The following is a 25,413-nucleotide window of genomic DNA, read 5'->3' on the forward strand; positions in this document are numbered from 1 at the left end:
CCGGGTTCGGCCTGCGGGCCGCCAATTGAATAGCCCTGCTCTAGACTGACGTTTCTTCGAGGGGAAGCTTGTACCAGATGTGTGCTTTTACGACAGTTTGGTGGTCAACAAACACACTAGAATTTGAGTGAATACTTGCTTCACAGACATGAGAAATATATGCAAATAAAGCTTGAAATTACTACCATTAAATGAACCAAGTGCACTTGAAAATCCTTTTATTTTTTTTTGGTTTAGTAATTTATATGAAACGAACGCAAGGTACAGTATGTCCTGTTAAATGCACACCACATGACAGTAAATACTCAAATGCCCCACAAACTTGTAAACAAAAGAGTCGCTGTCATTTCTGGAGGAGATTCGCCATCAAGGTCAATTTGTGAATTACTTCAGAACAGCAGCTGCGATCAGACCAAGCAATATTCAGAGAATTATAATTTGTAATACTTCTATAAATGAGGTTGGTGTCGTGATCTTGTTCCTAAACTTAAGCTTGGAGTAATTTTGGAGAATTTGATGTTTCCTCATTCAGACTGAATGCCCGAGTATACTCCCCGAGAGGTGTTTCAAAGATGGCCGCCGAGTGAGATGACTTGCCTTAAAGGGACTTTGTCGTTATTACACCCATGTGCAGCGCAAAAGTCCAGTATCTTCAGATTTGCTTTAGGCTTGACTAAGTGCGGTTGAATGACTTTTGTCCTAGGAGTACTGTATAAATGTGTCAGCAGTATTGATGCATGCTCAGGGTCTGTATGCGGTATCTAGTCTACATATCTATGGGTTATGATTTGATGAAAAACTGTAGTATGGGTTGCCGTGAATAAAATCGTTGATCCATTTGAGCAGAAGTGTTGATATCACTTTTATACTTGCTACATGTGAATTGACACTGTTTTGGAAAACACGAGCTCATAGATATCTAAAAATCAAAAAATCCTGATAATAACATCTAAAAAACTACTTTATTTTAATTTCATGAGACCTTTAATTTAAGTTGTTTAACAAGCGCTAAGATCAGTACTCTGTGTTTAGGCCTTGGCGTGACATGAGCGGCTGCCAAAAGATTGTCTACATTAACAGGAAACAAATGAAAGGAAGTGATAAAAGCCCATGTTAGACATTCAGCCAAGTAAACAAGGGATACCCTACAAAACAAGGCGACCGGACAACATTCTCAAAAGATTTGAACAAATAAAGGGTGTGAAAACAACTTGTATTGATTCATTGTGGAATTTGAGGAGTGGCTGAGTACAACCTGCAAAGTCTAAAGGCTGAGATAAGAGGTTGAAATTGTCTTTTGTCTTTGTCTTTATCCATGATTTACGGTTTTCTCAAGAGACCACACCATCCAGAAATAGCACACAAAAATGGCTGCTGAACCTGTAACTCTTGAATGGACTGAATGGTCTTGCGTTTAGCAGTCTGTAATGCAAACAAGAGAGGCTGGATTAAAAAAAATATATAATGGCAGACTTTGATGATTCATTTTGCCTCACAAGCCAAGTATGCAACAAGAGCTAACAGCAAGACATGTGCCAAGCAATACGCCTCTACTGTCAATTTCAATGTTCTTAACATTGTACTTTACAAATGTACGGTCGCATTTAAACTCACACGCCTCATACGAAACCTATTTGCGCCATGTGAAAAGATTGTAAAACCATGTCAAAACGTCTTCGCAGCAGCACCTTTACAAGAAATGCCACTTTGCTTTTTTCCACCTACTCCTCCATTTAAGGGTGAAAGAGAAAACATAATTATACCCCCTTCAATAAAATGAGTCATTTCTTGTGCGGGGAACTCAGTACAGCTGTCCCTTCATTACTAAATGGAACAGAGTGATGATCTAAAATGTAATTAAGGACACGGTGTGGAGCAAATTTCAATGCTGGAATAATCCAACAGAGTCCATATGCTATAGAGGAGATGACAGTGTTTGCTTAGCATGATCACACTGTTGATAAGGACAACATAACCTAATCTAACCTTGCGCCATTGGAGGTAAAATAAGACAACCTTAATGGGGTGACAAACTCATTTGTGATAAAATATGACTAAGGTCATTGGAGAAAGACAGTACATCCATTTTGTAAACTGGACTGTTTATTCAGTGTTTATATTCAGTTATTATGCTTTAGCTTTTCAATATATAAGCTGTGTCACCTTCAGTGCCACCTAAGTAGTTTAAAATCAGGAGGTTTGACGGTAAACAATATTCCTGAGCCATGGAGCCAAACATGTCTGCATTGCATTGAGTGTGGAATTATCTTGTCATCATAAGTGTCACTTCAAGTGATGTAATTACTTAAATCATACTGTACATATGTAAGAGCTGATGTGGCTTTCGACTACATCAGTACATTTTTAAAATACTTTAGGTGCTTAACTAAATCTACATAGTTTGGATGCTTAACAATCATTACACTGAATTAAACGTGCAAATTTTGGTATTTGTTCATCATCAGTCATGTGATAGGAATAAAAAAAGGAGAAGAGAGATCAGAAAATGATACCAGATCTCATGGTTAACATGCAAAATAAATAATGTATATTTTTAATATCAGTATTGTTATTTTTCAAGATATCTATAAGCAAGTGTGCTCCAAAACTGCCTAAATGGATGAACCATTTGTAAGGGCTGGGTGATAAATCGATTTTATTATTAAACTCGAGTGTGAAGTTCATATCGATTTATTTGAATAAAAATCTGATCATGATGCTCCCGTCTGGGCTTTCGTAGTAAGTTGGTAAAGTCTAGCTAGGGTCAAAGAGCATAGAATCACCAAGAGGCGACACTCTTGTGCAATTTAGGAAACAGCCACTAGATGGTGCGGCGGCCATTTTGGACAGAAAACTCCAATAGAACAACAGCATATTATAAGTCTGTAAAATAAACTATTAAATGTGCTGATGATTGTGATAGTAAGTGTTGTATTGTTGTCTTTCAGGTTGTATCTCAGCTTTAATGCACTTTTTAAATAAATAAATAAATAAAGCAACTGCTTGCCATCGCGACAGCTATGAGATCCAATGGACAGACGATTGCTTTCACTCCAAAATGGTTGAATCCGGGGCTGTTGCAATGGAACGTTCTATTGAGTGTCCCTCTTGGTCATTCTAAGCTCTTTGCTAGGATACAGCTGAACATCTGCACATCATTATAGACCATTTTGAGGGATATAAACAAAAACAATGGTCCCAACCTATTTCCAGTTTTACAATTTTTAATTTCTAGAGCTTCCGAGAATCCATGAATCAAATAATGTTGTGATAGCTGTTTTAACATTAAGTTATGATTGAATTGCCTCTTGTTACTGTTATGAAATAGTTTGATAGGCAGGAAATGTTCACGGGCCAATGACAACACCCCACTGATATGGTCTATAGCATCATTTTTGTAACACTGTATAAGAATAATTAATATTTTTACATTACTGTGACAGTTGGGTTTAGGGTTGGGTTAAGGCTGATTTATACTTCTGCGTCAAACACCGGCGTATGCTACGGCGCTGACGCATAGCCCTTCGCCGTGGCCATCACCGTCACTGACGTGCACCTCTCAAAAAATGTAACTACACGTCGCAACGACGCGTAGCGTAAGCTCTGTGATTGGTCGGCTTGGTAGCGCTGACGAGTCTGGGCGGGACCGAGAGCCGCGCGAATGGCGCGACGCCGCGCGAGCGATTGTTTACAAATGTGGAGTACTGTGAAGGAGCTCCGGATGGAAAGTTTTGTTTTGTGTTTACCTCATAGTTAAAGTTGTTGCACGTCCGCCGGTTCCTGCCTCAAAATGAGAGAGTTTGAGCCACTTGTACATCCCGGAAGTGTTCAGGAAAGGCAAAAAAGCAGAGAAGAAACTTGACACAGAGGAAAATTTACACCTCACTGCCCACTAGCGTTTCGGAAGTGTTAATGCAGACCGACAGAGACAGCGCGCAGAAGTATAAATGCACAGCCACGTGCGTTGCCTGCGCCGTGGGTTACGCCGGTCACTTGACGCAGAAGTATAAATCAGGCTTTAGACGTTAATAAAACATAATAAATGGGATATTTTTCTCACTTCATAATGAAATGCAAAAAACACAGGCGCACAAACATACCCAGCAAAAAAAAAAAAAAACTGCATAATTCAGGGCTTGCAGTTACACATTCACCATGACACACGTGCAGCCACACCTTGTATTTATCAGGATGAGGAGTAATGGAGAAGACAATTAATGGAGAAGACGCAGATACAAAAGGAATTGTTACCCATATATACACGTAAACATCTATGACTGTTAACAATCTGACTTTGGAATCCAACATTGCCGTTTCTGAATAAATGACGTGACCCAGCCGTAAAGATGTTTGTTACAGTAAATATCAACACTAACATCACTAGCTCAGTGAACTAGAATAATCTACCAGGTGATAAGAATAACAGCAACAAAATGCAACCCACTAGCCTAAAACTGACTTTCCACTGCATACTACATTTGGACATGTCTGTCGGAATACGCACCCTTGTGGTAGTCGCATGGAATTTTCAGTGTTGTGCATCATGGAAGAGAAGCTAATTCTTGTGGTGTTTGAAATAAAGTGCAAAAAGAGCCTTTATTCTCTGTGCTTATTCTCATAGACCGCTAAAACTTTTGGAGGGAATGTGGAGACAACATAAAAAAAATTTTATAAAATTGTTATTACTTATTTATGAATAGAAATGCTTTTTTAACAGAATTTTTTTCTGATTCAAAAAATAACGAAAAAAAAAAAAACTTTCTCATCTCGTGTTTAAAGACCTGCTTGGACAACACTGGAACACTGGTCGCGCACAGTCCAGTCGCAGGATTTCAAATATTTCAGCGTATCCACAGCTCAAATAGGATACGATTTTTCCGCATACAAAGATGATCGGAACCCCACGCAGCTCCCGGACTACTCTCCATTAGAAATAAATCATGTACGGTCTGTCGCTTGTCATTTGTCATATGCAGTGGAAAAGTGGCTTGATAGAAGCAATTTATATGAACTGTTATAACACTAAATAAAAATAAATAATCTTCTAAATAAATGTTCATTAATGGTCCCCTTTTTAAAAATCATTATGAGTTTACTTTTAATGTTGTTTACTTTCATTGTAATTGTATAAAATTGGTGTTATTTATTTTATTGTTATAAAAGTATTTTATGCAATTATAAATCGAGCTTATGAAAATTAATCTATAAATGATTTTTTCTTTAGCATTTTTATATCCTATAATTATGATAAGGTTATGACACTATGTCCCACCCTCTCTTCATGCTGCGTTTGAGATTACGTCAAACATCAACTAAAAATGCACATTTCAAAGCATTTCACAAGACCTTTAAATAATTTTAAAAACAGAGTAGATGCCTTGTTTACCTTTTCAACTGAAGTGGTGGAGAGGTTTATTTTAGCTAGCTGAAGTGAGTGAGCTATCTTTATGTCACCAGAAATACCTAGTTTCCTTCCGGGTAGTGTTGTCGATGAAATCTAGACTAAATTAAAATTATACTGGCCTAAAGGGTCAACAGAGTCGTATTTAGAGTAGCATTTTTAAGCTTTCACTTTAAACTGACAAAAGATACATTAAACTGACAAAAGATCTTTCTCAAACTCAAGATCCTCTTTGGGGTGGCACAGAACAACTGCTCTTTTTGTCTTCCTGCATCTCCCAAATAGTAATCCCACAAACATAAATACAAGCTTAGATATATTACAAGAAAGCTTAGAAAATTTTTTATTGTTGGAATTTGACTGGGCACCATGATGGCTCAGTGGTTAACACGGTCGCCGCACAGCAAGAAGATGGCTGGTTCTAGTCCCGGCTGAGCCAGTTGGCATTTCTTTTTGGAGTTTGCATGTTCTCCCCGTGTTCGCGTGGGTTTCCTCTGGGTGCTTTGGTTTCCCTCACAGTACAAACACATGCTCTAAAGGTAAATTTGGTAATTAAATAAATTGTGCGTAATGTGTGAATGAGTGTGTATGGGTATTTCCCAGAACTGGGCTGTGGGCTACTTCCCACTACTGTACCAAAGTATCATAATCATATGAATCAATAAAACTAATTTCTGAATGTATTTAAAGCAATAAATATTATGGATTAACCTCAAATTTGATTGACCGCAACTGTGTCTTGTGTTTTAAATTACCAGTACAGGAATTACCATACAGTAAGTACTGAGTACAGAGTAGCAAATCTTTCACCTCGCGACCCCCAATACCCTCTGAGGTGTTAATAAATATACAAACGCGCGCATACATTAATAGGCCAAAATTTGTTTTTCGTTTAATCTTGGAAAACGACACTCGGAGACCTCCATGTTCAATTGTGGCCTGTATTTATTTTTAATGAACGTAAGTGTTATAAAGTGTGTCAGAAAGTTTAACCTGGTGCCAAAAAATCAATCTGCTGCATCTGACGCCATTGCTGTGTCTTGAATATAACAGAATTTCCCCAGGGGTCACAATTTAATGGGTGAAAAAAATAAATAAAAATGAACGAAACACTAATGGCTTTTTATTTCCATGTTGTTGTTTTTTTATGAAACTATTGACTACTATTTTGTCTTCTGTAGATTATGGATAATGCACGGTAATTATAATAATTTAATAAAAGGATTTCGATTTTTAAAAATCACCATGCGACCCCTCCTCATTGTCCTGCGACCACAGCTTTGGGAACCACTGCAGTAAGTAAATAAGTCAAAAACATTAAATAAGTTAATCAAACTAATAACCAAGCAAAAACGTTGGAGATGTCCTACCTAGAGCTTAACACAAAATATTCTGCTAAAATGTAGTGAGCTGTGAAAACTAAGACTGGAGAACATTCCAAAATGTCTAAGACAATAATAAAAAAAAACCTAAATTCTAAAAAGGGATTTAATTACATAGAAACTTAAAACATTAAATTACCAAAATACTGCCTAGAATAATGTGTCCTGCAAGACACTGGATGTGAAACCACAAAGCAATGAACACAGAGCTCAGAAGAAAAGAACAAAATAAAATGAGCCATCTCAAAAGCTCTGCAGTGCACTGACACATATCTGAGGGTGGCACAAAAGCAGCCATTGCTCTCAAGAAATCATACAAAATACGTCTGGAGTTTACAACAATGACAATGTGACCCAGCTCTAACAAAAGTTTGACAAAAAAAAAAAACTGTCATCTGACAGCATTTTTTAAGCACTTCCCACAAACATAACACCATGCCCAGAGTGAAGCATGATGGAGTCATGCTGTGGGGATCCTTCTCAGCTAAATATTTAACATGTTCATTGCTACAAAGAATTTAACCAATACATGCAGGAGAAGACAGAACACAACCCTACATATGCAAATTATTTTGTGTGTGAGTGTGTAAATTGTTTCAGATACAACAATAGAAAAAAGAAAAATCACCGCTTTGAAATAACCACCAAAATAATCAAGATGTCATTCAGTTACCCGCATGGATCACAACAACTGCTTGAAGTTATGTGGTGTGTGGTGTAGATGTTCACTGCTTCTTACCCTCGATAGGTGAGGTCTTGAGCCTACGGCAGATCCCTTGCACATCTCCATAGCATTCTGCAATCTTGCTGACAGCCTCGCCACTGCGGAGCTCCATCAGCTCACGGAGCTGCATCATTGTACAACCAAAGTCCCCTTCATGGTCGACCTCGGCGACAGAGTTCCCCGGCGGATGGTCTGCACTGTTGTTAGCCATTCTGGTTTAAACGTAAGACTTGGTGATAAAGGAATGTAGACTCAAGACGCACCACAGAGAAACTGAAAGAGAGCAAGAAACAGACAGACGTTCAATTATTTTAAGGGGAAAACAAAATGGCCTAATTTCGAAGTTGTCAACGTTTTGTGACAGAACAGACAGGAAATGCTGACACCGTCTAAATGACTCGAAAAACACTTGGGCTTGTGAATGAAGCATCATTGTTGTGATAATATGATGGGAAACAGACAGAAATGTTTTGAAATACAGCACTTTCTTATTCGTGATTTTTTTTTTTTAACACAGCAGTTCATCTAAACACTTGCAATATACAGATGCGACTCACTGAATTTGCACATCTAATGGGAATCACCATCTCAGACCCAGATTAAATTTCTGTCCATCGCAGTCATACATAAATAATTAACCCTGCAGGAATATATAGTTTGGGAGCAAATTAAAGTGTTTACTGTTTTTCTGCCAGCCTCCAAACCCACAGATGGAGGTAGGAGGGGAATGCGGAGAGTTAGAAAGAGAAATAAAGGGCAGCACTGAGTTCAAAATAAGCTAGTGGTAGAAAAAAACCCCGCCCATTAGAGATAAGGAGTTCTGTGTTAATGTGAGATAGGGGAGCTTCCAACTCCGTCGGGTTTTCTTATGCACGTGGAATTTGAAAAAAAATGGAGGTCACTCTTTGATGTGTGCTTGCAATGATCCGAGATGAAATTTTGGACTGGGATTCATCTACCAGTGCTACGGCCAATTTCCCCACTATCACACTTGTACAGTCAGCGATGGCAGCCATAAAAAGCTAAGAGCTGGATGCTGGAAAGCCCTGAGGAGGATTTTAACCCAGATTGGATTACCGTCCACCCTTCCTTCAGAGCCGGTCAGGCTCCAGCTTCACTGTACATCACATTGACCTGTTAACCTCTAAATGAGGAGACATCAGTCCAGTAGATCATTCTGATCATAGTGACCTGATTTTTGTATTTAAACATGAATGTGCTCTTGAACTGCTGAGGATAATGATTCTCTTCTCTTTTTGCCATCATTTTAGCCCCACTAAAGTTGTCATTATAGTTTGCACAAGTACCTAAAGTGAGGTCTGATTTTTAAAACCCATTTCCATTGTTCTGTTTTATGCACAAGTGCGTGTTTGAGTAAACCACATCAGTCAGGACAGAGAGCAGCTTATTGAGTTTAGTTCTAACATTAGTAGTAATGTAACGGATGTCTGTAAATGTCGAAATGTGTAAATGCCACAAGAACAAGCTCTACAGTGTTTCCAAACAAATGTCATACATTGCCCAAGGCATTGAGAGAGGCCATTACCGAGCCTTCAGATTAGCAGAGCACATAAAATGTTTGAGTGCTTCTGTAGAGGAAAAAAAAAAAACTAAATCTATAAAGCAATGTCACATGCTACTCTAAAGAGGACACACCCTTCTCTGGCAGCAAGAATGAACCTATGAGCTAGAGCTGTTTTTTAGGGGAAAAGCATGTACAGCACTTTACCACCACAACAGGTAGACTGCTTAAAGGTTTATTAAACACATGTAGTGGTGGAGAGTCTGTAAACTAATACTTCTATTAAAAGTGCAGATAGGTTCTTGCTTTCAAATCTTCTTGCAGAGTTCTGAAGACTGAAACCCCCGTCTAGCAAAGTCTGAATATCAGATGTACTATCTGAACTGAATGTGCAGACTGAAGATGACTATTAGTCCATTTATAATCCTGCTATGCAGGTTTGTTTTCTTCTTACTACATTTCTGCACTCACACATCAACCCATGATGCAAGAGCCCCAACTGCCAATCATAACAATAGCCATGAACTCTCATGACTTGCTAATTTTTGCATACTGCACTGAATATTCTTCTAATAGTGCATTTATTACTATAATCTTTTGCAGATGAGTACTGCATCTGTAGTATTCTTCTACTTCATCAAGTGACTGAAAGCCTCTGTTTTCACAATCCACAATGCAACACAAAGAGGCCATTTTTAAAATTTATCTTTTGACAGCGTTATCAAAAAGATTTGTTTTTGTTTCCTAAAAATGCTGTCTAAGGCCCCGTTTACACTAGTGCGTTTTAGTTTTAAAACGGCGTTTTAGATCAAAAGCGATCCGCGGCCACAATAGAGTTTCATTTTGTTATTGTTAGTCAACAAACGCCGGTTGAACATTAAACGCGATGGCAAAGAAAGCAAGAGAGGTATTTTTGTGGACAGACGACGAGGTCGAGTTGTTACTAAACGTAACAAATGAATAACTGCACAATGCCGCCTAAAACAGACAATAGTGCAAACAACGCTCCCATTTCTGTGCCCATGTTGTTGTTTTACAGTACTGTCTTCCAGTAGCGTTAAAGCCATGTGTTATAGTCATGACACAAAATGACACAAAAGCCCCAATCAGGCAGCGAATCTTAGCAGTCCCGCCTCCGTTTGCAGATGTCTCCGTTTTTCCTGATCCACACTGAAACGGAGCAGCAGTGTTTTAGGATGAAAACGGCCTCTCCAACGTTTTCAAAACGCTACATTTTCGGCGCTCGAGAACTCCGGCAAAGTGTGGACGGATGGCGTAACCGTAGCAAAACTTATGCGTTTTAAAATGAAAACCCATTAGTGTAAAAGGGGCCGCAGTGTCGACAGAAGGCCTCAATTTTGAGGCACTTCAGAGGGGCCATAAAGAATAGTTCATTTAAAATGAAAACGTCTCATTAAATGTATCCATTCTCTGGCTATCCAAAATTCAAGTCGCTTTTTTCTTTCAGCACAATAGTATATGTTTGCAGCGTTTTTTTTTTTTTGTTTGCTCACATGCAAGTTTGTGCATGGAATACATTATTGACAACCATGAAGCGCAAAACTACTTACCAAAATTAAAGACAATACTGTAAATAATGCTCAGTTTCTTACACAGAGATATTCCAGTTAAAGCAAAATTTAATGACTCTATATATCACCAAGAGCTATTTTTATTAATTTAATTTGCAAGCACATTTTCTTTTTTAATTCAGGATCTCCAGAAGTTCCATGAAACAAGCAGCGTTTTTCAATGGTTTGATGCAATCTGCACTGAAACAAGAAATGCAACCCCTTTCCTTTTTTTTAAATAGCCAATTGCATGTCGTTTATATCACTACTTGGCCAAAGACACATACTAGCTTATAACTCAGACTTTCTCCTGCTTGTTTAGAAAAATAAGACAACTCCCCTCGACAAAATGCATTATTTGAAGTGTCATTCGTGTCACTTTAGTTAAACACACCAACGTTTAACAAAGAGTTTGAAAACCTGCAACTGGTTTTCACACTGCATTACCCAGGGTAAAAAAATGAAATGCTTTTAAATGATGTTACGGAGGCAAGTTGAATAAAAACGATAATAAATAAGAAACAATGTTCCTATTTCATCCAAACAATTTGCAAACGACTCCGGAAAAAAAATTCAACTAAAATTCAACAACAAAAAAAAAAACAACCACCACCAAGACAAATGTTTTCACACTTTGAAAAGCCTTTGTTCTATTGTTTCTCTAGACTCAACGAATCAGTGGATCAAGGATATTACAAGGTCTCTTTCACACTTATGTAGGCAAGCATACTTCAGTTCATGCACTGAATAACACTACCCAGGGTGAAGCATAAAGCTGTCAAATTGCAATTTTCGGAAGCTGAAACTCAAGCAATCAGTCTAGTCCAGCAGCAGAGTGCCAAAAACACATGCCAATGCAAATCACTCCACCCTTTATCGCCTCTGTAACATTGTTAAAATTCTCATGCCACTTTTTTATGGTGAGAAATCACCCGTTTTTTTTTTGTTTGTTTGTTTGTTTGTTTGTTTATTTATTTGTTTTTACAGGTGGCTGGTACAACAATCCATGAAAAATACTACAAGATAACTACTACCCATTTGCCAAGGTTATGCTGCTAAACCGATCTGACAACAGACCTTTTGTGTAGCGGCCTGACAGGTGGACTTACTTTCACCTAAGAATAGTGCAGTTTATCACAATCTCTGGTGTGCATTAAGCAAATCGTCTTAAACGCTTTCCTGCATTGCACTTAGAGGATGAGCTCATCCCAAAGAGCCATTTTCATGCATCAAAATGAAATGGCTGCAGGCTGGTGTAACAAGTGGCATATAAAACCAGTATTATTCGCTCTGGGTGTAGATCTGGTGAATGTGCTACCAAACAGGTCAAAACATGGTTGACGGTTTAATAGATGTGGGGAAGAGGGGGGGTCTACTTGAGGCTAGTCCAAGTCTTTTCAAATTTGATTTCAAGCCTGGGGGAAATCTTCAATAGAATTATGTTTCATTTAAAGTAAATATTTACTAAAATGACACTTTGAATATGTTTAACAGTGTTTTCACACTTGTTCAATTCTCTTGGTTTGTGTGGTTCAGAGAGATACATTCATAGATACACTTAGGCCCTATTTACACTAATACGATTTAGTTTTAAAACAGCGTTTTAGAATGAAAACGATTCACGTCCACACTGGCGTTTTATCTAGCGTTTCTGAAAAGATTTCCATCCTATACCAATTAAATGCCAATGACTATACCAAAAAAAAATGCACATGACGAGACCACACACTCTGGCATGCGCTACAGCGTATGCGAACGTCTGAGCTCCAGGTAGCCAGCGGGTGCTTCAGCATTAAGGATATACCGCAGGATATACTGCTGGATCACATATCACTACAGTTCTTAAACTAGATATTTAATACATCTTGTCTCTGTCTAACAACACTTCGGTCTTTTGAATCTATCACTTGTTCTCAGGTAACATGTTTTGAGTGCAAAGATTAGTTAATATAATAATTGAAGTAATAACATACACTGATTCTGCACATTTAACTGATTGCTTGCCTTTATTTCCTATATTGTATAGACTTATTGTACGTTATACTTTTATAGTGGCCATTATTGATTGTTAAAACTGATATTCAGCAAAAGAGACAGGGTATGTTTCATATTTTCAAAAAAATTAAATAAAAGGGAGGCAGTTATGTTATAGGCTGTATGCTATAAATATGCATACAGTGAAGATGACGGTCATTTAAATAAGTAGCCACACCACGCACGTCTCAACATTTTTGGTGCCTGTTAAGTTGTTAATATTAAAATGAAAATATGCAGTTACTTTAAACGTTTTCCTTTTATTGTTAAGAAGCAACGTAGCCAGGGTGATGTGAATTACCTTATGAAGTAGCCTACACTGTTCCCTTTGAAGGTTTACCTTTGGAGTTTGTTTTCCATATTAAACTTGTAAAGTCTGAATTTAAAATGAAAGGATGCCAGTCTGAACTTTGTGCACTTGATATTGAGAAAAAACTCTAATCAAGTAGCAAGACTGTCGGCAGCCATGTCCCTGTTTTCAGGTGTCTCTGTTTTCCCCATCCACACTGACACGGAGCAGCAGGGTTTTAAAACCAAAACAGCCTCTTCAGCATTTTCAAATCGCTCTGTTTTCGAGGCTTGATAACTCTGGGGTAGTGTGGATGGAAGGCGTAACCATACTTATTCAACTTATGTGTTTTAAAGCCAAATGTATTCATGTAAACAAGGCCTTAGTCCTGGTTAATTTGATGTTCACACTGTGAAATTAGAATCACATATTATTACTTATTATTATTACTACATTTCATATATCAGTTGAGCTAATAGTTGTATCAGCTGAGTTTCATTACACAAAAAATGACAATCTGCTGCAAGTACCTTCTTTTCCCACACTTGCATGAAATTGTACTGGACAACACCAAACAGACAAAAAAAACAACAAAAAAACAAGTATTACTGATTATGCTGTCTTAATGTGTTCCTCTCGTGACATCATGCCCTGTTTATGGTTTGTGTCGATGTTTTGATCCCGGGTGTACTCATATTTCACTCGAACTGCACCAGAGTTCATTTGGAAGCAAACTGAGACCCATCTTTTTTTTTCCACACACACCAGCGTTCAGATGGCAGTGTTTACACTTATTCAACACCTATTTGTTTGTGCAAACACATCCTGAAAGACTGCACTTTCAATTTGCAGCACTAACTGAAGATTGTTATGCCCAAGCAAATGCAAAACATGTGTAACCCACCAGCAGTCCTACTGCACCCAACCCCTTTTAGGCTGAGATCTGTGCTCTAACAAGGAGGCTAAAAACCATGACCTCTAGCATCTTTTGCTAGAGCACCTTTTGAGGTCAGAAGAGTGAGGTTTACCTGCGTAGGACTTCACTAGCTGGGCTTCATTACAATCACCCCTCCTAAAACTCACTCCCATCCCAGACAAGCCCCAATGTGTAACCCAGCGGTCCTTCTGCACCCAAGCCAGTCTGAGCTGGCATAGAACTGGCGATTATTTGGATGGGAGTAGGTTGCTCTAACAAGGAGGCTAAAGGCTAAAAACCATGGCAAGAGGAGTGAGCTTTACCTGCATAGCACTTTGCTAGCTGGCCTCTGTTATGCATTTGAACCAGTCCATTTAATTCAACACTCATCTCTTGTCTGTCTATTTTTTAATACGTGGCAAGAAAGCAGTGCTGTTAATAACCCCTCTGCTCACAATTTATTAATTCCTAAACCTTCTCATTTTTGTCAACATGCCTTGGCGCAAACGGCACATTAAAACATGCTGGAAAGCCTACAAAGAAAGCCTGACTTCAAAAACAGCATGTGGAGGAGATGGGTGATCTCACTTCCTACAAATGGCTCTTTATGCACACTTCACCATGACAGCAGTCTCCATAACCTCATATAAAGATGCAAACATCTGATCGCAAAGCGGGAGACTGGTGTTCTGGTGGGATGACACAAAATGGCCTAGGGGACTACTTGCTGTGATTCACATTTACTATAAAAAGTTACGGTCTATAAGTAGACTATAGCGCACAAAATGGATTCAAAAGCTTATCCGAGTAAAGATGCTCTCCATAAATTATTTTCTCCCCAGTAGCAGTCACCAGACGCAAGTGTAAGTAAAAAGAGAGGTCGGCATCTGCTTAAAATCTCAGCGGTGGTGGAAGTGCGTAACTGTGCAAATCGAGAAGAGGGTGCACTAAATAGTTCACACTCCGCATCCCAGTGTGAGCGTAAGGAGGATGGCAAGACTTAGAGGATTAAAGCATCTGAGCTCAGGGTGAACGTGTGGATCGAGCTCGAGAGGATGGAGGCTGGGGAGCCGTTGCAGCGGAGATGGAGGCAGGGGGGGCCGTCGAGACACTGAGGGGACTGCAAAAGTGGGTGGAGACATCCGGGTGAGAGGAAGATGCCAATGTAAGTGGGTGAAAGGAAATAAGAGCGAGGCATTGCTGTGAGATTAAAGCGTATGAGCAGTCACTGGTAGCGAGCAGAAGTAAATCATGGCCACATCTGTTTCCTCCGCCGTCCTGGAGTAGTGGTGCCAGTGCAGGCCTTTAGGCCTCTATATCCGCCTCCACTCCACTGGGGCTTTGAAACACCACAAACTCCTATGCAACCTCTTCCTCTCTTCAATCTCTTTCTTTTTTTCTCCATCCACCCTCTCAATCTGTCAGGTTCTTTTTTTTATAGGAGTGACTCATCAGTCTACACTGTATCTCCAAAGTTTCAGAGTAAAACATGAATTAATGCACATCTAAAAGAAGAGAAAACATCTCAGTTTCCTACAGATGCTGTCAGCGTCTAAAAATGACAACAACGCACTTCTTCGGTGTTGAAATGTCTGTCGAGTGCAGCCTGTCAGCCATTACCAAAAACCCAATAAGGCTTTATCATTTTAGACTGAGTGTGGTAGGTTTTATCTGCCTTTAATCAGGAAGTGAATCAAATTAGGCAGCTACTAATTCACCTATCAAGAGCATGTGGCAGAAAGAGGACGGAAGCCTCAACTTTTTTTTTTTATTTTAACTAAATATGGCTACAGAGAGATGCAACGAAGCAAAGTAGGCCAGTCAAAGCTATCAAAGCCAGAGGGGCAAATCAAACAGTCTGATGCACTCCCAATAATTAAAGGCGGAGAACCGGATGGAGGGAGCTATTAAATTACCCTTGAAAGGATGAAGTTCAATTCAGGTGAGGTGGACGTGGAAGTGATTTACAGGAAGTATGCTAAAATAGTACAATTTATTTTTGAGCATTGGCTTGGTTTGTAATACACGAAAAACATCCATTTGGATCAGGGAAATGACTTGGAGGGCTCCGAGACAACCAGCAGCTCCCTGGGGAGGGTGAGACAAATGGTGCGCAAATAAACAAACCATGCCAGGAACTCGTGAACTCTGATTTTGTAATGGTGGAAAAGCAACAGATGCCCGGTGTAGAGTCTACAGTTAGTCATTTTTATCCCTCCAAAGGGAGTTCTGACCAGTCAATAGCACATAAATGGCAAAAGCCGTCCCTCTTCCCCTTTCCAACTAGGCTTGTACAACGCTGGACAGACAGGTCATCCGTCTTTGCGTCCCTCGGCTCCTACATTTCAGCTTTTCATTCATCAGCCGCATCTGGATCCCTGGCAGGGCGAGCAAGAACCAAATAAGCTGTGGCTGAAACGGATGACAAAGAGTGTTGATCGAAAAAAAAGATGATAGTGGATGTACATCAAAGTAGACAAGGATTGTCTTTTTTTCTTTTTTTTTAAAGAAGGAATGGCTGCAAGAGATGGACGTTAAGACATTTTGACTGGGAGGTGAAGACAGCAGGATGTGAGAAGGAACGGAAGCCATGCTGAAGAGACAGATGGGGCATATAGAAAGGGAAAGGGGAAGGAAAAAAAGAGAGAAAATGATTGTGCTTGGTTGTGTGTGTTTTTGTAACAGGGGGCGTATAATTGGATGCGGCCAGGAGCGAAACAGTCTGTCTGTGTGTCGAGGCGTCGGCCTGTGCCCACCCTCCCTCTGACTGCAGCCACACCTGCCTTGCATACTAAAGCGGCAGAATGCGGAGTCCTGGACCCAGCTGCTCACTCTGCACCAATCCAGCCGTCTCACACTCACTTGCTGCACACACAAAACCTTTAACCGAAACGAAGGAACCCACCACCACAAAGTTGCGACACACCACTGAATCAATGAGGTATTGTGTAGCCTTTGCTAAGATATGTGTCCCATAATTGAAGGGTATAGTTTACCAAACGACCTTTGACTGCAACTTTATGAAAGGCACAATATTTGTGTGCAGCAATCTGCCTTTGCATATTGCTTTTCAATAATAATAAAAAATATTACAATATTATTAAACAAGTACAACCGCACTCCCTGTAAAACTACAGCATTGGCTGTAATGTATTATAATGTAATTAAATCTAGTAAACAGGTCGCACCATTACAATCACAAACAACCTGCCTGAAAACAGATGTTTTCAATTATAATGAGGGATGTCCATACTCAATCACGTCATCGGAAATAGGGCCCAATCACGTGGTTTCAGACTCCATCGGAATGAGACGTTACCTCCCGATCAGGGCTAGAAATATATGTATGTATATGTATACATATATATATATATATATATATGTATATATATATATATATATATATATATATATATATATATATATATATATATATATATATATATATATATATATATACACACATATATATACACATATATGCATATATATGCATATATATATATATATATATATATATATATATATATATATATATATATGCATATATATGCATATATGTGTATATATGTATGTGTATATATATATATATATATATATATATATATATATATATACACATACATATATATACACATATATGCATATATATGCATATATATATATATATATATATATATATATATATATATATATATATATATATATATATATATATATATATATATATGTATGTGTATATATATATATATATATATATATATATATATATACACACATACATATATATACACATATATGCATATATATGCATATATATATATATATATATATATATATATATATATATATATATATATATATATATATACATATACATATATATATATACATATACACACACATTTTTATATATATATATATATATATATATATATATATATATATATATATATATATATAAGGGGTGTCACAATTTCGATTTTTAATTGAAATCGATCGAAATTTATGCACAATTTCGATTATCGAATCAAAAAATAGAATCGTCGATGCTGCCACGCCCCCATGTCACGTCAGCTTGGCTTGCCAAGCGGGAAAAAAAACAGGCTTATTGAAGTGCTTGTTAAACTACAGAAGCAGAAGACCTGTTGACAGAACTTAAACCCTCTCCTCTTTCAATGAAGTCGCCGGTGTATAAGCATTTTGGATTTCCAGTGAGTTATGTTGACAACGTTCGTGTTGTCGACAAAAAAAAAAAAAAAAAAACACAGTTTTGCAAGCTCTGCTATGTACGTATTACGTACGGTTCGTCCGATAGACAACACCTGCATCGCAATCCTCCGCCCGCCCCCGTTGCTAATCTGCTCGCGAAAAGTACACACTCAGGCCCTGTTTACACTGTCTTTGTTTTTAAATGGCATTTTAGAATGACAACGATTTGACATCCACAGTGGCTTGTAGCATTTTTGAGCAGCCCTCCTTCCTCTCTACCTCTGAAAATGCACATCACGTGACCACACAGACACAGACACAGCCATGCGCTCGAGAGAGCAGGTCCAGGCAGTCAGAGGACTGCTTCAATCTTTCACTCACTTGTACTTAGTCATTTTAGCGAACACCTCAGATACTGTTGGCTGGTTCCTGTTGGTTGTGCGTCTTTTTTACCGACGCCATTATAACGACACAGATCACTGCCTATTCACGAGTCCCGCAGAAAAAGTGATTGACAGATGGTAATTATGTGTGTATCTTGCCTTTATTCATTTACTGTATGATTTGTTTATGGGTAAAACAAAGACCGTGCAGGTCAGGTAGTTTAAACGGTAGGCTACAAATAATTAATTGGTCATTAATTAATTAATTATTCATAATCGAAAATCGAATCGAATCGTGACTTTAGAATCGAAAATGTAATCGAATAGAGGATTTGGAGGATTGTGACACCCTTAATATATATATATATATATATATATATATATATATATATATATATATATATATATATATATATAATCATTCTTTTTTAACACATAAACAGCAGTGCGTGCAGCATGTCATCACTTTGTTGCAGAGATGCTATTGGTTAAATGCTGGCAAAGTAGAACATGGAAGAAGCTTGAAGCGGAAAGCGTTAGTGTCTGGAGGTATTATAAAGTTGATGACGACAACATTGCCATATGTCACATAGCAAACTGTGAGATATGTAAACTTGGGATTGCCTGCCAAATATTTTAAGTTGAGGTGCTATTTGTTTTAATGTTAGATTTTTTTTAAATATATTTACTGTTGGGCTGAAGTCCAAAAGTGAAGAATCTATGTTATTTATTACTTGATTGTTCAAGTTACCTCACAGAAGTGTTCTGTTTGTTAGTGGTGCTAAACGTTAAAGTAAGGTGAATTAAATACTAAATAAAGAACACCCTGACTCGGTTTCTTTTTTATTATGTATTACAGAAGTATCGGATTGGGTTTCAGTATCGGTAAATACTCTAAATCAAATGACTCAGACTTGAGGGCAAAAAAACACGATCAGGACATCCCTAATTAAAATCAGGTTTTAGATTTACTTTGAATAAACCTCCTATTTAATGCACCAAAGCGTTATAATTAAAGGGTCGTTCACCCAAAAATGGAAATCACCTTTTAAATGTTTTTTTTTTATTTTCGTTACGATTTCTTCATGATTTTCTTTCCTTCTGTTTAACTCAAAATGAGACATTCTGAAGAATGCTGGTTGCTAGTATACATCAAACGGGAGGACAACATTACCATGGAAGTCAATGAGCCCCAGCAACCAGCATTTTTCAAAATATCTTCTCTCGTTTTCAACAGAAGAAAGAAACTCAAATGAACTAGTGAGTAAAGGATAACTATATTTTTTGGGGGTGAACTATGCCTTTAAAACCAACAACTTTAAACTCAAGCAGTAATTTCTATATTAATATTGTTAAAAATTAAGTCTGTGCTGGAGGACAAAAAAAATCTAGACAACAAGCGCAGGAAAACTGAGAGAAACTGTGCAAGACACTAACAAACACATATATTTTTAAAAAGACACCTTTATTAGGAAACCCCTGACATAAATATTCTAGAAACCTATGATGCAATTAACCACTTATCTTTGCTCTTTAACAAACATGACAACTCAAGAATGCATTACCCAAACAAGGCATTGTAAAACACAATCACCCATCAAACAACAGGAATTCCCTATAGCAACAATGCCCAAAGAAACGACAAAGGAACATGCTAGGGCAAACCCAGGAAGCTTCAGTAGTCTCCAAACTGGCCAGTAGAATTAACATTCTCTATTACTGTGCCTTCACTCAAAATGGACATAGCCCTGTTTATGTAAAGAGGATCAGGTGGAAGAAACAACCACACCCATTTCTTTCTCTTTCTCTCTCTCTCGCTGTGCATGTGTGTGCTGGGGTTGGCAAGAGCACTGAGTCACTGACACAAACAGCTTGGGTGCCTGGAAAAGACCACACCCTGTCTGCAGTCATGTGACCAAAAGGAAGTAGGAAATCCCTTACACAATCTCAGAATTTTGCATAGCTCACTTTAAAGATAGAAGCAAGGGAAATGGAAAAGAGAGAGAGAGGAACAGTACAGAATGAGAAAAAAATGAGTGTCTGGGTTGATGAAAAAAAAAAGCAAGCAAGTAGGGTTAGATCAAAAGATTTCGAATGCAGAATGTGCAGAGAAAGAGACTGAGCTGTTTTTGCGTTCTTGTCATTTCATGAGCAACATGTTGAATTCATTGAGGCGTCGAGCAAAGATAGCGAGCGACATACCAAATCTTTGTGTAAACAACCAGGTCGGTAGAAAGCAATTAAACCCACCATTAGCGGAGCGTGGGTAGTGGGAGATATCATGCCACAGGAGCATAAGTAAGAATAAAGACACAAATCAAACATGGAAGGAAAATAATGAATAAACTGAGCCAGCCAAGAGGACTGGAGGTGGAGGTGTCTTTGGAGGGGTGAGATGGATCACATACAGGTGCAAACAAGGCAAAGGCGCCAACTGTTTCTCCGACACTCAACTCCGCTCTGCCTGTAAAACCGAGAAGAGAATTCGTTTCACAGTCTAACACCATATCCTAACCAGACGCAACAACAAGATTCCAACGACAAGTCAATTGTTTAAAATGGAGAATGACTAGATGCAATCAATGCTCTCTAAAACGCTTATTCATGTTTAATTCATTTAATGATTTTCCTTGTGAAAGTTCAGGGGTTTATCATATAATAACTAGGGATGTAACGGTATCAGAATTTCACGGTACGGTAATACCTCGGTATGAATGTCACGGTACGGTATTTATTGAATCATTTACAGGAAAAAACAAAACTTATGAAAATACTCCAAAAAAGTGCCAAAAGTGTCAATGACATACAAATTAGCCATCTATCTGTAAGCTTTGAAACAGGAACTTCAATTTTAATAACAAAAAATTATTAAACCATGTAAAAAAATAAAGTTTCAATTTAGTATTGTTGAAAACTCATCACATTCAACATTTAATCACACTCAGCCCATCTACCCAGATGAGAGCTCTGCTAGTCGGACTTCTCATCAAGCATCTCCCGCTGGATCTAATCTCACTATATTTATTAAACGGGATATTTCATTTATCTTGTTGTCTTTATCTAACGACATATTCCCTGACTTTGGTCATTGGAATCTATTACTTGTTCTCAGGTAACGTGTTTTGGCTGAGCGCAAAGATAAGTTAATGATTAATGTAACCACGTACATTCTGTATATTGACTGATCGCTTTTATTTCCTATAATGTAAAAACTTATTGTATGTTATACTTTTAAAATGGCCATTATCGATTCTTAAAACTGATACTCAGCAAAAGAGAGGCTGTGTTTCGTATTTTCACTGAAATTGAAAGGAGGCAGTTGTTATCGGCTCCGTTTTATTATAAATATGCACACAGTGAAGATGACGCTCGTGCAGCACGACGCCTCAACATTTCTGCTGTCTGTTAAGTTGCTAATATTAAAATGAAAATAGGCAGTTCCTTAAATCATGTTTACATTTTATTGTTGAGAAAGTGAAACAACGAAGCCAGGGTGATGTGAATGAAGTTATAAAGTACACTGTTCCCTTTGAAGATTTACCCGTGTCCTCGGTATAATCTGCTTTTCCATATCAAACTGAGAAGAAGAGACTGCAGCCTTGATCAAACTTGCGAAGTCTGAACTTACACGGAGATAATGCAGGACTGAACTGTGTGTGTAAAGCAGGTCGCACACCAGAAGCGACGCTCGGCGGCGCGCCGCGCAGCGCCACGTATTTTAGAATTCTAATCATAGGTTTCTATCAGGATACACACACCGGCGCCGCAAGTCGGCGGCGCCCGGCAACGGCTCAGGACGCAGTTCATTTTTCAGCCGCGCCACAGAGCGCCATCTGATTAGTTTCATGTTAAATATCATTCGAATGTGCGCGTCTGGTGTGCGATACTTTAATCTGTCATGTACGCGCCGTGTCGCGGCGCCGAGCGGCGCTTCTGGTGTGCGACCTGCTTTAGAGTTTTCCAGCTCTTTTCATCCCCGCTTCTAGCAGCACACTCCATTTCCGCATTACTGGATCTGTAGCAACAACAGACCGCAAGGGCTGATGGTCAAGCATGGGCTGATGGGTATTGTAGTTTTCGTTACCTCCCGTTCGCTTCATTCGCCTGAGCAAATTTTCTCAGAAGACCTATAGTTTTACCGAGTCATGCGACTTCGGTAATATCGAAAAAAATTAATATTGCGGTATGACGGTATTTACAATACCGTTACATCCCTAATAATAACCAATGTTTATAAGTTCATACTTTAGAAACAGTTTTTAATAATTACATAATTAAAAATTTATCATATCCAGTCGCAATTTAACAATTAACTTTTTGATAACCTGACCCACCCAACTCAAAGAATAAATCCAGCGTCAGCAGACATAATCGTGATGTGGACATGGTGTCCAGTACATTTATTCTTCCACACCAAAATTATTTCCCGCCATGGCTAAATTACAGCTTCTTTTTCAAAACCTTCTTTTGTTGCTGTTTTTTTTTTTATAGCGGGTTTTAAATCACACCAAAAAGTATTAAAATGTAAGTGAATTATAAGAAATTTAACTTTTCTGTAATCGTAGAAGTGCTGTGCATTGTTGGTTTAACACCTTTTAATGCATTTTTTAACACATCATATCTTTTCTAAAATATTAACCCCTACAAAATGGTTGATACATATACTACTAATACATATACTGAGTAATATTGTAATACATATCTGAAAATATGAAGTGTAAGACCAATATATTTAAAAACCTAATCAAAATAAAAAAAAAATTTGAATACTAAGTCATCTTTATTTTTTGAAGTATGCCATAACATATTTCAGATTCTCATTTAACACACACAGTAAAAAAAAATCTATAATTTTATGGTTTATTTCCGGCAGCTGGGGTGTCAGAAAAAAAAAAAAAAAAAAAGTAAAACAGCGGCTGTTAAATTACAGAAATATATCGTAACATAACAGATATTAAATTACAGAAATTTCCCTAAATTTCTGGTAAATTTTTGTAATTTAATATCAGTTATTTTATGGTAAATTTCTGTAATTTAACACATTATTTTACAGTTTGTTTTTGGCACACAGCTGCCGGAAATAAAGCGTAAAATTATGGATTTACTTTACAGTTCATGTTTTGTTTGTTTATTTTTTACAGTAAAACTAAGATAAATTGTAGTAGTAAAACAGTATTATGTTAGATTTTTTTTGTAAACCAACAATGTTGTGTGTGTAAACTATTATTTAAACAGTCATTCTTTAAATTACTTTAACCAGTATCGGATCAAGTTTAACTGGCGCTCTAGGCAAACGACGGTCATGCCGCCCTCATGGTGTTCGTGCTGCCCTTTCGTGAACAAAAGTGAAAAAGGGGTTGGGGTGGAGGTGGTGTTTTGGCTGTCGGGGTCAATGGATGGGGCTGTTTGCCATGGACACAAGTGAAGAGCAGGGGGGGTGGAATTATGGATGTTGCAGACGAAAGTGAAGAGCGGGGTGGATGGGTTGGTGGGTGTCTCCATGCCGCCCTGGATGATCACCCACATTGCCCATGCCTAAATCCACCACTGACTTTAACAGTCATTACTTAAAACAGTCAAAACATGGTCAACCATTTGGTAGAGCAGGAAGTTAACATGCTGACTGACTGACAGGGTTGTGCGATGTATGAGGCCAGCAAACACGATGTAGCTTACAGTTATGATGAACACAGTCTAAGGTCTATGGTTCTGCATAAAATTACTGCATCTTGATGAAGTTTATGGCTGTTTTACTTTACTTCAGGACGCATTAATGGTAGTTGGAAGATCTGTGTAAAAAGCCTGCCACCACAGCTGGAAAAAAAAAACCCTAGAAGAAACACTGCTTAATAAGTTTCATTTTGATATTTCTAAAAACCAATGCTGTGTTCAATTCACATACTATTCATGCTAAACAGTATTCAAAAATAGAATTTGTGATCTCGACATGCAATACTGTGTTCACGACATTTGTCATTGAAATAACGCTGTAGGTATTTGGAAGATCTGTGTAAAAGGCCTGCTACCACAACTGAAAAAAAAATTCTAGAGGAAACACTGGGTCTATGGTTCTGCATACAATACTTTATCTTGCTGGAGTTTATGGCCATTTCACTTCAGGACGCATCAATGCCATTCTGTACGTCTATTGGAGACATTCATAAATATTTCTAGCAAATCTATTAAATGTTAGAGACATACTTGTTACATAAATGGACTTTATGGCACTTCAGCAGCATTTATTTGAGAGCGCACAAAAAAATGTGAGCTTGAGCAGCGTATTTTTGAGGGCCTGCAAGAAGTTTTGTGCACGAACAGCTGGAGAGCGCACAAGACAATCTGCACTTGAGCAGCGTATATTTAAGGGCCTGCAAAAAGTTTTGTGCACGAACAGAGAAAAACGGCACGCAAGCGAAGAGATTCGCATGCTCGTATTACATGAATGCGATCTTGACTTGTAAAACTGTGCTCACAATATTTGTCAGTGAAATAATGCCAAAGGTAGTTGGAAAATCTGTGTAAAAGGCCTGCCACCCAAGCTGAAAAAAATCCTAGAGGAAACACTGGGTCTATGGTTCAGCGTACTATTACTGTATCTTGCTGGAGTTTGTGGCCATTTCACTTTACTTCAGGACGAATAAATGCCATTTTGTAGGTCTAGTGGAGACATCCATAAATATTCCAAGCAAATCTAATAAATGTTGGAAACATATTCATTACATGAATGTACTAAATGGCACTTCAGCAGCATTTATTTAAGAGCACACAAGAAAATCCGCATTTGAGCAGTGCAATTTTGAGGGCGTGCAAGAAAGTTTGTGCACAAACAGGAAATCGGCATACAAGCAAAGAGATACGCATGCTTGTATTACATGAATGTGATCTTGACTTGTAATACTGTGCTCATGAAATTTGTCATTGAAATAACGCCATAGGTGGTTGGAAGATCCGTGTAAAAGGCATGCCACCACAACTGAAA

The 25,413-nt window shown here is 38.1% G+C and overlaps 1 protein-coding gene and 2 long non-coding RNA genes across 3 annotated transcripts in view; 1 reads left to right on the plus strand and 2 right to left on the minus strand.

Annotated features, from left to right (window-relative positions):
* The window catches only part of LOC147841783 (uncharacterized), a 751,871-nt gene that overhangs the window by 636,435 nt on the left and 90,023 nt on the right, over window positions 1–25,413 (minus strand). The window lies entirely within an intron of this gene.
* The window catches only part of LOC147841789 (uncharacterized), a 227,344-nt gene that overhangs the window by 61,384 nt on the left and 140,547 nt on the right, over window positions 1–25,413 (plus strand). The gene's annotated exons all lie outside the window — the stretch shown is intronic.
* atp2b4 (ATPase plasma membrane Ca2+ transporting 4) overlaps window positions 1–25,413 on the minus strand; it is an 89,066-nt gene that overhangs the window by 23,342 nt on the left and 40,311 nt on the right. Inside the window, 1 exon segment of the mRNA NM_001077467.1 lies at window positions 7,523–7,780. Within this exon segment, the coding sequence (NP_001070935.1) occupies window positions 7,523–7,718 (196 nt within the window). The 5' untranslated portion in view covers window positions 7,719–7,780.

Source organism: Danio rerio, chromosome 11, assembly GCF_052040795.2.
Source record: "Danio rerio strain M-AB ecotype USA chromosome 11, GRCz13ab, whole genome shotgun sequence".
Taxonomy (NCBI): domain Eukaryota; kingdom Metazoa; phylum Chordata; class Actinopteri; order Cypriniformes; family Danionidae; genus Danio; species Danio rerio.